Source organism: Bos taurus, chromosome 14 (genome assembly GCF_002263795.3).
Source record: "Bos taurus isolate L1 Dominette 01449 registration number 42190680 breed Hereford chromosome 14, ARS-UCD2.0, whole genome shotgun sequence".
NCBI lineage: Eukaryota > Metazoa > Chordata > Mammalia > Artiodactyla > Bovidae > Bos > Bos taurus.
Window position 1 is genome coordinate 9839184 of NC_037341.1, and position 15186 is coordinate 9854369.

The window sequence follows — 15186 nt, forward strand, 5'->3', positions numbered from 1 at the left end:
TTTGTGACTACTGGATGGGCCTCAGGGCCGAAAAACCATGGACAGCTATGGGCTGGACTTCAATTAACTACAAATCACCTCTCTGAATCTCAGTTTCCTATCAGAATAGTAATGAAGGATAAATGAAACAACACAAAGTCAGGCTCAAAATAAGTTCTCAGCACACCCAGAAGTACCCAATAATTCCCATTCTACCCCAACCCCATTTTCACCCACCCACCTATCCCAGGGGCATCAGTATTCTATGAGACTTTTGTGAAAAAGCTTGAGAAATCCTGCCAGTGGAAACAATTCAGCTCACCTTGGAATGAGAAAACCTACTTGAAATGCTTTTGCCTCCCAACCTCGGGCAAATCACTTCACCAAGTGGGTCACAGATTTTGCTTCTGTGTAAAAGAGGATTAGACTTGCCTTTTCTCATATCTTTTAATATCAAAATTCTGTGGCTTTATAATGACCTCTCCCTGCTGTGCCATAATTCTTTGCTTAGTTTTATGTCATACATCTGACAGAACCCACTTCCCGTGTAAATACCATCTACTGCAGCTGCCCATTTATCCACTGCATCATTAAGATACAGGCAAAAACTTCAAAGCTTTCTACTGAAGATCCTCTTAATGTGATTGAGTTCCTCAGCGCCCTTGTGGTTCAGGCTGCTCAAAGCAGAATGTTTTTGACTCTTTCTAGTGTCCTTGGCAAACTCTAGTAACTTTTGATCTTCGATCTTTAAAAAAAAAAAAATAATCCATAACTACCCCTCTCACTTCCAAACTAGGAATGATATGTATGCTATTATCAAGGCTTTAAAATTGTAAATTTAAAGCAACATCATTACATCTTAAACCTTGTTTCAGATTCGTGACAAAATGGGAAGCAACCTAAATTATTGTTGCAAGAAACAATTCTGGGGTTTCCCTGGTGGTCCAGGGGTTAAGAGTTCACCCTCCAATGCAGGGGGTGTGGATTCGACCCCTGGTGAGGGGAACTAAGATCCCACATACCTCAGGGCCGAAAAACCAGGACATAAACAACAAAAGCAGTATTGTAAATTGTCCACATCAAAAATAATATCTTAAAAAAGAAACTATTCCAACACTATGGAAAGCTTATCAATAGATTTTAAAGAATGAGATAGCTATTTCTGTACCAAACATGAAATTTCAAGACAAGTTTTTGCGTGAAAAAACACATCTTAGATCTATAAACATGGTATGATCAGTTTCCTCTCCACGGATCACAGCTATGTCATGGCCAAGGACCTTGCGTAACTCAATGAAGCCATGAGCCATGCCATACAGGACCACCCAAGATGGATGAGTTGTAGTTAAGAGTTCTGACAAAACATGGTCCACTGGAGGGGGAATGGCAAACCACTCCAGTATTCTTGCTGTGAGAACCCATGAACAGTGATGCAAAGAACCCCATGAACATGATGTGAAGAGCCGACTCACTGGAAAAGACCCTGATGTTGGGAAAGACTGAAGGTAGGAGGAGAAGGAGGTGGCAGAGGATGAGATGGTTAGACAGCATCACTAACTCAATGCACACAAATCTGAGAAAAGTCCAGGAGATAGAGAAGGACAGGGAGTCCTGGCATGCTACACTCCATGGGTCTAAAAGAGCTGGACGTGACTTAGCAACTGAACAACAAAATTGATCAATTTGTAGCTAAAGAGCATGAAAAATAGTGCATACATAGAAATATAGAAATGTATGTATGAATGCACAGCAGTCTCTCAAGAGGGGAAAGGGGACCAGGTTTCTAGCATGTGGTATGTCTGAGGGGGAGAGACTACTCAAGGAGACTTATCTACAGCTTTATTTTTACTAGGGCAATATATTCATGTGTTAATTTGTATAGTTGCAGTTAGATAAAGTACCATAAAAATTGCCATGATTTTTCTAATATAACTTTTTAAAGTGCATTCATGGCACTAATGTTCTTGTTCTGAAAGTCTTTTTCCTTTTCATGTTTTTTTTTTTTTTTTTTCTGATTACTAAAGCCCTACTTGTCAATTATGTAAATTCAAACATCAAAGATAGAGACAACACATGCAACCCCTTCGAGGTCCAGTGGTTAGGACTCCCTGCTTCCAAGGCAGGGGGCAGAGGTTCGATCCCTGGTTAGGGAACTAAGATCCCATATGCTGTGCAATGTGGCCAAAATTTTTTTAAATTTTTTAAAAAAGAGACCATATGGAAAGTATGCATCCCTATAATCTTACCCCTTCCCAGTGATATAACCGTCTTTGATAATTTGGTACCTGTGTCTCCTCAATGTTATATACATATATAGTTTCATAAATTCTCTGGATTTTTCCCCCAAGATTTTTATCATATCAAAGCCATCAAGATGAGAAGAAAAGTATTATATTAGGACTAACTGAATAAAATTTACAAGACTCTCACCCTACTTTATTTTTCTTTTTTCTACATCTTTTTTTCAAAGCAACCTGGCTTTTTTAATGTGAATTTTTCAAAGCAGTTTCTGGTAAATAAAAAAGAAGTTGCTTGGATATTACTGTCAGATCGTCTGACAGCTCACAGGAATTGATCAGAAGAATGTGTCTGCAAAATTGACAGAACTTGACAGATGAGAAGACAGGCCCTTTCATATTTGTGTTTATATTTATATGCTGTTGTTCAGTTGCTAAGTTGTGTCTGATTTTATGCAACCCCATGGACTGCTGCACTCCAGGCCTTCCTGTCCCTCACTATCTCCTTATTTATTTTTGTATATATATATACACACAAATTATTATTGTATTTATGTGAAAAGGTTAGTCACTCAGTCGTGTCTGACTCTGTGACCTCAGGGACTGTAGTCCTCCAGCTCCTCTGTCCATGGGGTTTTCCCGGCAAGAGTACTGGAGTGGGTTGCCATTTCCTTCTCCAGGGGATCTTCCCTACCCAGGGATTGAACCCGGATCTCCTGCATTGTAGGCAGATTCTTTACTGTCTGAGCCATATATATATATACAAATGGTATTTATTTGGGGACCACAATTTTTCAAGAAGCTGTCAGCTTCACCTTTTGTTTAGAAGGAAAATGGACCCTTCAAACATTGTCACCACATTGTTCTCTGTCTGATCCAAAAGGTGATAAACTGTTTTACATATCTCCTTCCAAAACACATTTTGTCAGGAAATCTATCATTCTAGACTCTGCCACAATTTCTGTATTTTTCTGAAGAGAGCATGGAGCCCCAAAGTCAAACAGAGATGCTGTGAATTCCACTCTGCCTCTGACTTGCTGGATGACCTTCCTTTCCATAAGCCACCTGTGAAGTGACACGTGGCTCAGAATGTGATCCTAAAGACTAAACAAAGTCAATGTGATGCCTTCAGCACATAGCCTGGCGCGTAGTATGTGCTTAATAAATACAACTCCCTTTCCCTAAGTTTTTCCAAAATGCTTTCACCTCTGTCTTCATGGAAAAATCACTGATTTGGGGCTGTTGAATATCATTTATAGTCCATATCATTATTTTTAGCCAGCTGCCCTGTGGCACAGGAAGTTTTCCATCTGTTGTATGCTGAAATTTTCATATCTAAAAACACGCTCTGCTGTGTTCAAGGCTGTTGTGATACTCAGAGGAGAAAAGATAAGGTGTGGTGTTGAATGTGGAGAAGACTATCTTCAGATGCTAGCTGTCATTGTCATTGCTAGTCAACGGCCATGCTTGCTTTGTTATTTGTTGAGGACAAAAGGATCATTTTGACTGGAGTCATATATGGCTAATTGAAACCCGCATATCAGTGGCTTCAATGACTTATCGAAGGTCAGACAGCTGGTAAATTTGACTAGAATGGAGGTCTGATTCTTAGACCAAAGTTTTCCCTGCTCCACACTTCCCCTCCCTCCTCCCATGGTCAACAGGGAGGAAGATGTCTCCACTGCACCAGGTCACCAATGGCCTGAGTCACTGCAAGCTCTGCCCAAAGACCATTTGCACATGAAGGGTGCCTGACTGATGTCACCAGTCACAGCCTCCCAGCCTCAGTGTTCTCACTCAAAATAAGAGCAAGGGATTTGCTCCTTTGCAAACAAATTTTAACTTGTGGCCACTACGAGATATATACATGTACATGAAAACTCACATTTCTGTAGTGTGCATATCTATATGTATACAACACACACACACACACATATATATAGCAATATATACAGTATATATATGTACAGCAATTACATGTATATCTACATATGTGAGTCTTTATCGTTAATTTCATTTAGTGCCAAAAGCTTTTCTTTATTCTAAGCATGTGTCCTTTTACTGTTTCAGTATTAAAAATGCCTTTTCCTTTTTTTTTCTTAAAAAAGTTGAATATAGTTTTTATTTTAAAACAGTTTTATCTTTATAGAAAAAAATTGTGAAATAGTACAGAGTTCCAATATGTCCTACATGCAAGTTTCCCCTATTATGAAAATCTTACACTAGTATGACACACTCGTTGAGATTAATGAACAAATTTGATAGATTACTATTAATGACACTCCATTCTTCGTTCAGATTGCCTCAGTTTTTAACCAGGATACTATATTAATTCTCATGTCTCCTTTAGACTCCTTGAGGATATGACAGCTTCTCATTCCTTCTTTTTTGATGACCTTCACAATTTTACTTATTTATTTTTATTTATTTATTGAAGGATAATTGCCTTACGGAATATTGTTGTTTTCTATCAAACCTCAACATGAATCAGCCATAGGTAAACATATACCCCCTCCCTTTTGAACCTCCCTCCCCATCCCACCCTTCTAGGTTGATACAGAGCCCCTGTTTGAGTTTCCTGAGTCATACAGCAAATTCTTGTTGGCTATCCATTTTACATACAGTAAAGTAAGTTTCCATGTTACTCTTTTCTTACATCTCACCCTCTCCTCCCCTCTCCCCATGTCCATAAGTCTATTCTGTCTGTCTCTCCATTGCTGCCCTGTAAATAAATTCTTCAGTACCACTTTTCTATATTCCATATTTGTGCATTAGAATACGATATTTATCTTTCTCTTTCTGACTCACTTCATTGCAAGATCCTCTACGACCCACCTCCTAGAGTAACGGAAATGAAAACAAAAGTAAACAAGTGGGACCTGATTAAACTTAAAAGCTTTTACACAGCAAAGGAAACTATAAGCAAGGTGAAAAGAACCCTCAGAATAGGAGAAAATAATAGCAAATGAAACAACTGACAAAGGATTAATTTCCAAAATATACAAGCAGCTCATACAACTCAATGCTAGAAAAACAAACAGCCCAATCACAAAGTGGAGGAAAGACCTAAACAGACATTTCTCCAAAAAAGACATACAGATGACTAGCAAACACATGAAAAGATGCTAAGCATCACTCATTATTAGAGAAATGCAAATCAAAACCACAATGAGATATCACCTGACACCACTCAGAATGACCATCATCAAAAAGTCTACAAACAATAAATGCTGGAGAGGGTGTGGAGAAAAGGGAACGCTCTTCCACTGTTGGTGGGAATGTAAATTGATACAGTCACTATGGAAGACAGTATGGAGACTCCTTAAAAGACTAGGGATAGAACCACCATATGACCCAGCAATCCCACCCCTAAGCATATACCCTGAGGAAACCAGGGTTGAAAAAGATACACGTATCCCATTGTTCACTGCAGCACTATTTACAATAGCTGGAACATGAAAGCAACCTAGATGTCCACTGACAGATGATGGATAAAGGAGTTGTGGTACATATACACAATGGAGTATTACTCAGCCATAAAAAGGAATGCATTTGAGTGAGTTCTGATGAGGTGGATGAACCTAGAACCTATTATACAGAGTGAAGTGAGTTAAAAATGCCTTTTATTTTATAAAGTGATGGGAATAGTGGGATAGTTGGGTTGTTATTTTTGTATGTTGATGGACATTTTTCATACCTTCTTGGCAAAACACAAAATTGAACCTTGGTGCAGTCCCTTGGGCCCTCTGGTTGTTTCTTTTAATATATATATATACATATATATATATATATATATATATATATATATATATATATATAATGTAACTGTCCCATGGACTCCACAAATCTAGAAACTGCCAAAACCAGTTACCAGTATCTAGTTCTATTCTGGCCATTACAGTCTAGAGTGTGTTAGAAGAAACAAGTGAAGGTTTTGAGCTTCCCTTTGTGCTTTCTTGCAAAATTAGTGGCACTGAAGCTGCCAATAGATAGAAGCTACATGCTCCTAAAAATAACTGTGGGATGCTACGCATGCTATCAGCATTCTGAAGATCACATCTGTGCCTGTTTGGGAAGGTTGGCAAGACCCTGGAGATCTGATGCAGAGAGGGAAACGCCAGAGCCAGTTCTGATTCTCTTTTCCCTGTCTGGCATTTGTTTTTTTATTGGGAGAGTGATTTCACTCGTTACTCAAACACGATGTCCCAACACCTCTTCAGCTTAGGAAGCCAGCATGGTGCTTTGTAGCCTGCAGTACCAGGGCATCGGTGTGCTTCTGGCGTCTCAGCAGGCCCCTCTGTGTCTGCAGTTCCCCTCCTCCTGCCCTTGGACTCTGGTTTCCCAAGGAGAGCTGCTCACCCACAAAGCCACAGACTCATAGGCTCCTAGGGCTTCAGATCTAGAGAACACCTCACAGGTCATGAGTCCCAGCCATCTAGCCCAAGGAGATCTAGAGGGACTCTGCCGTGGTGGCAGATAGAATGTGGAAGAACTAGGACAGGAGTCCTAGCCCCCAGCACAGAGACGGGCAGTATTTTTAGTGCTGTATCTGCTCGACCTTATACTAAGCCTTCACGCACATCATCTTCCTTCATCTTTACAGTCACACAGCGAGGTCCTACTTTTTTTTTCCTAAAGACCCATTTTTATTTTATTTGTTTTTAAACTTGTTGACCACATGGCCTGTGGAATCTTAGTTCTCCAACGAAGGATTGAACCCATGCCCCTTGCATTGGAAGTGCAGAGTCTCAACCACGCAATGACCAGGGACATCCCTGAGGTCCTAGTCTTCCTTATCGTCTTTTTATAGATGAGGCAACAGAGGCTGAGGTTAAGTAATTTACCTAAAGATAGACAGCAAAAATGAGGTGGGGGGAGGGGGTGTCCAGGATTTGATCCCTAGCAGTGGAGGTCCTCTGCCAGCACTCTTTGCCCCAGTGCTATATTGTCCCAAGTTCTCTTTCCTGCAAAATCTGCAAAATCCAGCCTATTCTGATTCAGTATGAAAGGATGCACCGTTTCCTAGATGCTTGTTGCTCTCTGAAACTTTTAAGAATCATATCTTCAAGAATGTGAATCCACCAAACAGCTGTGTCCTGCTTCTCACTGGTGAAGTGATGAGGATAAAAATTGTACCTACCTCAAGGTTCTTGTGAGATTCATTCCATTTAGTATATGAAGCATATTGTTGTTGTTCTTTAGTTGCTAAGTCATGTCTGACTCTTTGCGACCCCATGGACTATAGCCCACCAGGCTCCTCTGTCCATGGGATTCTCCAGGCAAGTATACTGGAGTGGGCTGCCATGCCCTCCTCCAGGGGATCTTCCCAACCCAGGGATCAAACCCAAGTTTCCTGCTTTGGTAGACAGATTCTTTACCACTGAGTCACCAGGGAAGTTCATGGTGCACACTAGGGGCTATTATTAATCACCTTTGTGTCAGGGACAATGGTTACTTTGTGATAGATAGGTGCTCAACTGATGTTTTTATCAATAAACAAGCATATGAATTAATAAATGAATGGAAGTATGTATTAGACATAGTCAGCCCCTCTTACTAAGGTGCCAGTACCTTAGCTGGGAAAGAACTTTATATAGAGTTGAAAGCTGGTATCTCTAAGTAATTTATATATTTAAGTGCTTGTTTTGAGCTAACAAAAAAAAAAGAAAAAAAAACTACCAAATCATGTGGGAGCAGGACTCGTAGGGGAACATTGAATACCCATGTTGAATGCCCACTCCGCCAGGTCCTTCCACACAGTAGGTATTAAGATTAGAGCCAGGATATGACTGTGTATCTGTCAGGCTCAAAATCCACCATTTTCCCATGACTCCATTCTGCCCCTGATTCCTTCAAACATCCCCTACAAAAGTAGGACCCCTCATCCCAAGGTGCAGACCTTTTGACCCAGCTCCCCTCTTTCCCAAGCCTTTCGGAAGCACTTACCTGTCTGCTGACTCAGCCCTCTCCCACATTATGCCTTTCAGGAGCATCACTGCCTTCGTATTAAAATCCTGGGGGACTGCTACTACTGCGTTTCAGGACTTCCTGAGCCCCGCCAGGACCACGCCCACTGCTGTGTTGAAATGGGCCTCAGCATGATCAAAACTATCAGGTAACTTGGGATCTTCTCCCTAATCCCAGGCCTTTGGTGAGCTTGATGGAAAAGACCAAAAGCACCCTATCTATCCTTTGTGCTCAGTCATGTCTATGTTGCAAGGTGGAGCTCTTTGACTTATTTCAAGAAGATTTATGCCTGTTAGTTCTCCCATAAAACCAATAAACCTGCTAGTTTCATTGTGTTCTAGTTATACTTCCCTTTCATTGTTTGTTCAACAAATTGGTATAACTAATGTTCTTCTGGGGATACAGCAAGGAACATGATGAATGTAATGCTTACCTTCAGGGAGAGATAATGCATAGACAATTTCAACACAGTACAATATGCTCTGAGATGAATCAAACCAGGGTGGTTGGGGGCGATAGAAAACCAACAGTTTGTGCAATCTGGGGTGCTGGAGAAGACTTTACAGTGTACAGATGTCTAAGCTGTTTCCTGAAAAGTAAGATGTTAGATCCTGGAGGTGGAATGGAGAGCTTGGAGGATAGATGGCCATGTGCAGAGTTTGGGATGTGCTGCCATGGCAGTTGGTGAGGTCTCGGCTGGAATGTGGTGACAGGCAGGCTTCACCCTGGGATCAGCCAGAACCTGCAGGGCCTTCTCAGTCATGTTAAGGGGCCGCAGTGGCTTAGCTGGTAAAGAATCTGCCTGCAATGCAGGAGAACCCGGTTCCATTCCTGGGTCGGGAAGATCCACTGGAGAAGGGATATATAACCACTCCAGTATTGTTGGGCTTCTCTGGTGGTTCAGCTGGTGAGGAACTCACCTACAATCCTAAAGACCTAGGTTCGATCCCTGGGTTGGGAAGATCCCTTGTAGAAGGGACTGGCTACCCACACCAGTATTGTGGCCTGGAGAATTAACAAAGAGTCGGACACGACTGAGTAACTTTCACTTTCATTTTATCCTAAGGTCAACAGGAAGGGCAGCCAGGGGTGTCTTCATGGGTGTGTGACAAGGGTTCTTGGCTTTGGTCAGTATATCTGACAAATAGAGGTTTAATCAAAGGGGGATGAGTTATTGAGGTCAAGGACTTTAGAACTAGACTGTCTGTGGTTGTGTGATAAAAGCTCAGTGTTGTCAAAGCTCCCTTCAAGGTTCCAAAATGTTTGCAGATCCTCCAAGCATCACATCCTCCCACAACCACAGCAAAGGCAGTAAAGAGAGGACCCATGGGCAGAAATCTCCATGGCTTGTGCCTCGTCTTTTAAGAGAAGAAGAGAGTTGTTGTAAACAGACTGGAAGGCTCTCCCTGTGAACTCGCACCTTGGTCATATGGTCTACCTGGTATGCATGTGATGCTTGGGAGTGTTAGTCTGGATTAAAGTCAGCAAAGACAGCAATCTGCACCCCCATGCACACCCTTCACTGTAGGCTCAGCTTACCTGCTGGTTCCCAAGACCAGGTGCAGGCAGGAGGAACCTCAGGAGTTGGAGGCTCCCTCTGTATTAAAATAGAACCTGGCCGTGACCAACACCTTGTGCTTGACCTTTCTACTTGCTGACAGATCCCTGACTTTATTCAGGTTTCAGGCAGAGACTACTGACATTGGGAAAGGCTGGGAAGTCCCATAATTAAGAAGAGGGCATAGAAGCACTTTTCCTAAATACGATCCTGTCCCACTGAAGCAACTCTGGTCATTTCAAGACTGAGACTGACATCACAGTCTGGGTGGGCAGGTGTGCCCCCTGGGTAGGCCTTCAGGGTCCCACCTCTGGAACCAACCCGTGACCAGGGCCTGGTCAAAGCAGTGACGTGCTTTGCCATGAGGTGTATGGTGAGAGGGCTTCCCTGGGCTCAGTAGTAAGGAATCTGCCAGCCAATGTAGGAGATGTGGGTTTGATCCTGGGTGGAGAAGATCTCCTAGAGGAGGAAATGGCAGCCCATGCCAGTATTCTTACCTGAATAATCCCATGGACAGAGGAGCCTGGTGGTCTACAATCCAAAGGGTCACAAAGAGTTGAACACAACTGAAGCAATTTAGCACACATGCATATATACTGAAAAACCCCACCCTCACGAACCCTAAGACCAGGTAGGCTGATGGAGAGAGACTGGAGATGTCCACTCTGCTATTACCTCCTCTTCTACAGAGATACAGATGTTTCTTCCAAGAGGGACCATAGAGAAAGGAGTCCACCACTTCCCACCAGAGTCCTCTTTGATCAGCCTTTCAAAGATGGGAAAGGCTACAGATGCTTCTCAGCTGTTAATCCAGATGCTTGAGAGTCTTACCCTGAAAACTAGGTTGAATTGTGATAATGTGTTGACTGGTTTCAAGGGAGGTAGTGGGCCTGAAACCCAGAAGACCCAGTGTCTCATACCAGCTCTGCAGCTGATGAGGTCTGTGAACTCTACTCTGTCAGTCAGTTGGTAGGTCAGTCAACAAATAATTTGTTCATTTCTACCATGTGTCAGATACTGTGCTAAGTCCCCGGAAATACAGTATTGAACAGGTCTCTCCGGAGTCCTTCTCTTGTCTATGGTTGCCCAATAGAGATGTTCCTTGGATTGGTTGTCTATGAAATGAGGAAGTTGGACTAGACCAGCTCTGAGGCCTCTGCAAGTTTATGAATTATCAACCATGACTTATCAAAATCAAGTTTAAGTAGCAAAACCTTCCACTGACTTTCTGTCTTTCTCTCTTTCTTTAAATTTGTGTTAAGAATAAATTGATCAATAAAATTAAGAGCCACTGAGTCTGTGTTGAAGCTCGTGGGCTCTTCACTGCTGCGCATGGGCTTTCTCTGGTTTTAGTGTGCTGGCTTCTCACTGTGGCGGCTTCTCTCACTGAGGAGGCTGGGCTGCAGGGCACGCAAGCTACAGTAGTTGTGGTACATGCTCCACAGCATGTGGGATCTTGGTTCCCAAACCAAGGGTCTAACTGGTGCACCCTGCACTGGCAGGCAGACTCTCAACTGCTGGAGCGCCAGGGAAGACCTACTTCAACATTTTTAAATGGTGATCACAATGAAGTTAATGAACACGTCCATCACTTCACATAGTAGTCTTTTTTTACGAGAATGCTTAAGACCTACTCTCAGCAAATTTCAAATATACAATAAGTATTGTTAACTGTAGTCATCACGTTTACATTAGAACCTCAGAACCTATTCATCTTATAATGAGTATTTTTACCCTTTGGCCAACATTTACCCTATTCTCTACCTCATCCCTAACTCCTGACAACCACCTTTCTACTCTGTGTCTATTGGTACAGCTTTTTTTTTTTTAAAAAAACAGTCCACATATAAATGGACTTGTCTTTCTCTTTCTGGCTTATTTCACTGAGTGTGATACCCTCCACATTCATCCATGTTATTGCAAATGGCAAGATTTTCTTCATTTTTAAACCTGAATAATATTCCAGTGTTTCTGTGTGTCTGTGTAGAGAGAGAGAGAAAGGGAGAAAGAAAGGAGGGATGAAAAGAAAGAAAGAAGGGGGAAGGAAAAAAAGAAAGAAAGAATATTCTCTTTATCCATTCATTCACAGGCTTTTTTTGGAGTTTCTAACTTGAACTTCAGCAGAAGATATGCTGCAGAGATGACATTGCAGAAGAAATGAACACTGATTGTCAAAATGCTTAAGATTCTCAGATCATTACCATTTATCTTTCTGGAGAGGATCTTATCCCTCCTGACCATTTTAACCAATTTAAAGTGTCCTTTCTGAAGCTTTGGAGTGGGACACTGAGATTTGGAGGGGTTGAAGCGATTCAAGGACTTTATCCTGTTAGTTTATTAAGTACAGCTTTTACTTCCTTTAGAACAAGACAATTCAGGAAGATGTTTTTTAACTGCATGAGTCAGAGTCTATTAATACTCAAACAACTCCTTGATTATAATGTAGGTGACTTGAGGTCCAGCATGAATTCTTCCGGTTACCAACAAAGCATGGTGCAGAGAAATAAACACAAGCTCTAGAATTAGGCAAACCTGAGTTGCAATTGGCTCAGACTTGTAGAGTTTCCACTCCTGTCAAGTATTGCACTCTGAGGAATGACCAGCAGACAATATTTGCACCTCCACATGTGGAGAAGAAAATTCCAGTTCTATGCTGCTGCTGCTGCTGCTGCTAAGTCGCTTCAGTCGTATCCGACTCTGTGTGACCCCATAGACGGCAGCTCACCAGGCTCCCCCATCCCTGGGATTCTCCAGGCAAGAACACTGGAGTGGGTTGCCATTTCCTTCTCCCATGCATGAAAATGAAAAGTCAAAGTGAAGTTGCTCAGTTCTATAGCTTTACCAAAAAGTCAAAAATCTTAACCAACCACCACTTAGACATAATGCAACTTTGTATTCAGCCCCAAAGGCACTTGTTCCAACTGGAAAACTCCAAAGAAGCCATCAAGTCTGGAACCATACTTAACATTATTTGCATATGTTGTAATGTCGATAAGCCATTTCCTGACTGGTGTCCCCAGGCTTGATGGCCACCCTGTATATTTGTCATCAGAGATGGATCCCTATTGAGGTACTGCCCCCGCCTTGTCAGGGTTTCTCTTTGTCCCCCTTTTTGGCATTTCCTCAAGGAGTCGGAATCCCAACACCAGTCCCCAGAGTACAGACTGACAATGAGGGGCTGGTGCTCTGATGGTGAGATGGCATCCGGACCCCAGCAGCTTCAGTCGTGTCCATGTTTGGGTGAGATTTATAACTCCTGCACAAACGGCAAACCAACACTCAACATGGCCCTGAGCCTTTATTCACTGATCACTCCAAATATGTTATAGGGATTCTCCTTCCATCACACACTAGTGGGAACAGAGAGCTGGAATCTGGAAAGCTGGGATGAGCTGCTACTCAGAACACCGGAAGGCTTCCCAAGGAAACAGTCAAGACTGTCAGAAGTAAAAGCGTAAGGGAACGGTTTCTTTCCCCATCTACATATCTCCACAGTGGTCTTTTTCACTGAGATCCAAAGTTTTTTTCCTAAAAACAAAATCATGGGTCTTCCCTGGTGGCCCAGTGGTAAAGAATCCACCTTGCAACTCGTGGGACGTGGGTTTGATCCCTGGTCCAGGAAGACACCACATGTCTTGGGGCAACTAAGCCTGGGTAGCACCACTAAGACCCAGTGCAGCCAAGTAAACTTTAAGTACCTTTAAGAAAACACAAGGCTATGAAGAAGGTTACCCTGGTAGTTAAGAATGGCAGAAACCACATGTATGCATATGTGTGTGCATGTGCATATATGCTTATGTATCCAACCCACTCCAGTACTCTTGACTGGAAAATTCCATGGATGCAGGAACCTGGTAGACTACAGTCCATGGAGTTGCAAAGAGTTGGACACAACTGAGCAACTTCACTTTCTTTCATATGTATTGTGTATATGTACATGTGTGCTGTATATGTATATGTGGTGTGTATATGTGTGTATGTATGTGTATATGTATGGTGTGTATGCGTGCATGTGTCTTTGTGAGATATGTGAATATGCATGAGTATGTGTGCACTTCTGTGTCTATACAAGTATGTTCATGGGTATGTTTGTGCATGTGTGTGTGTGTGTGTGTGTGTGTGTGTAAAGGATTTGAAGCAGGCTTCACGGTCACTATAATTCTAAATTCAGTCTGTGGAGTTAGTGCACAGATAGTTGGTGACCTTTTGAGGTACACCAGGTTTTATCCCTCAGGCGATGGGAAGTCTCTGACACTTGAAGAGGGGAAGTGTCATGTTCCGATCGGCGCTTGAGGAGGGTAACCATGGAGATGGGTAACTGTCTCCAGTTGACTCTGGATGAGAGAAAACAGAGGCCAAGGGGAAGGAAACTGGTTGGGAGATATTTTTATAACAGTACAGGAAAGAGGAGTAAAGACCTTAAATAAAGCAGTAGTGAAATAGGAAAGGGTTATAATCCTCCAAAGCTAAGACCCCAAGAGTCCCTCAAGACACCATATGTGACCTAGAAGTTTAAATCAAATTTTTATCATTACAGTAAACTTCCCTTGTCGATTGATAATACTCTAAGCATTTGGACAGGGTTCTAGGCTTCCCTGGTGGCTCAGACGGTAAAGAATCTGCCAGCAATGCAGGAGACCTGGGTTCCATCCCTGGATTGCGAAGATCCCCTGGAGAAGGGCATGACAACCCACTCCAGTATTCTTGCCTGGAGAATCCCCATGGGCAGAGGAGCCTGGCGGGCTACAGTCCAAGGGGTCACAAAGAGTCGGGCACATTTAAGTGACTAAGCACGCACACACCATCTTATTAGAGTTTGTTGCTGGATGTGCTCACAGCAATGGTTCCCTGGAAGAGTGACTATGGCACCATGAGATGACTTGTAGGAAACACACTTGATCCTGAACTGCAGTCAGAAGATATAATATGGTTCCTGCTTCTTCACTTCTCAAAGCCTACATGACCTCTTCTGTGAAATGGGAATCATAAGAGGCCTAACTCAGAGTGTTCTTTTGAAAATTTAAATGCATAGCATGCATGTATCACCAGAAAGTGTTTTTTTTTTTTTAATAGAATCTTGACAATCAGAGCTGAGTTTGGACAGTGGGAAATTGGACTCAGTTAAGTTACAGAAATCTATTCATTTTTTAGGGGTTCCAGTCTAATAAAATAATAATAAAAATAACAATAAGGTTTAATGAACACCTACTCTATGCCATGAACTAAGTGTTTTACATGTCTTCACTCATTTAGTCCATATAGCAATTCTAGGAGTTAGGCAGGGCTGAGAGCAAAATATTGAACAACTAGTGATACTGTGATCTCCGAAAAAGATTTAGCTTCAGGACCAAGGATCAGGCTTGATCACTCAAGAGCTTTTGTGTCGCAGGTTTTATTAAAGTATAAAAAGGGACAGAGAAAGCTTCTGACACAGACATCAGAAGA

At 42.2% G+C, this 15186-nt stretch overlaps 1 protein-coding gene across 3 annotated transcripts in view; it reads left to right on the forward strand.

Annotated features, from left to right (window-relative positions):
• Positions 1-15186, forward strand: part of ADCY8 (adenylate cyclase 8) — a 225256-nt gene that overhangs the window by 85053 nt on the left and 125017 nt on the right. For all 3 annotated transcript variants that reach the window (XM_010811937.4, XM_025001640.2, NM_001192841.1), the window contains exon 5: positions 8204-8331. In XM_010811937.4, coding sequence (XP_010810239.2) covers positions 8204-8331 — 128 coding nt within the window. The remainder of the gene's footprint in view (positions 1-8203; positions 8332-15186) is intronic.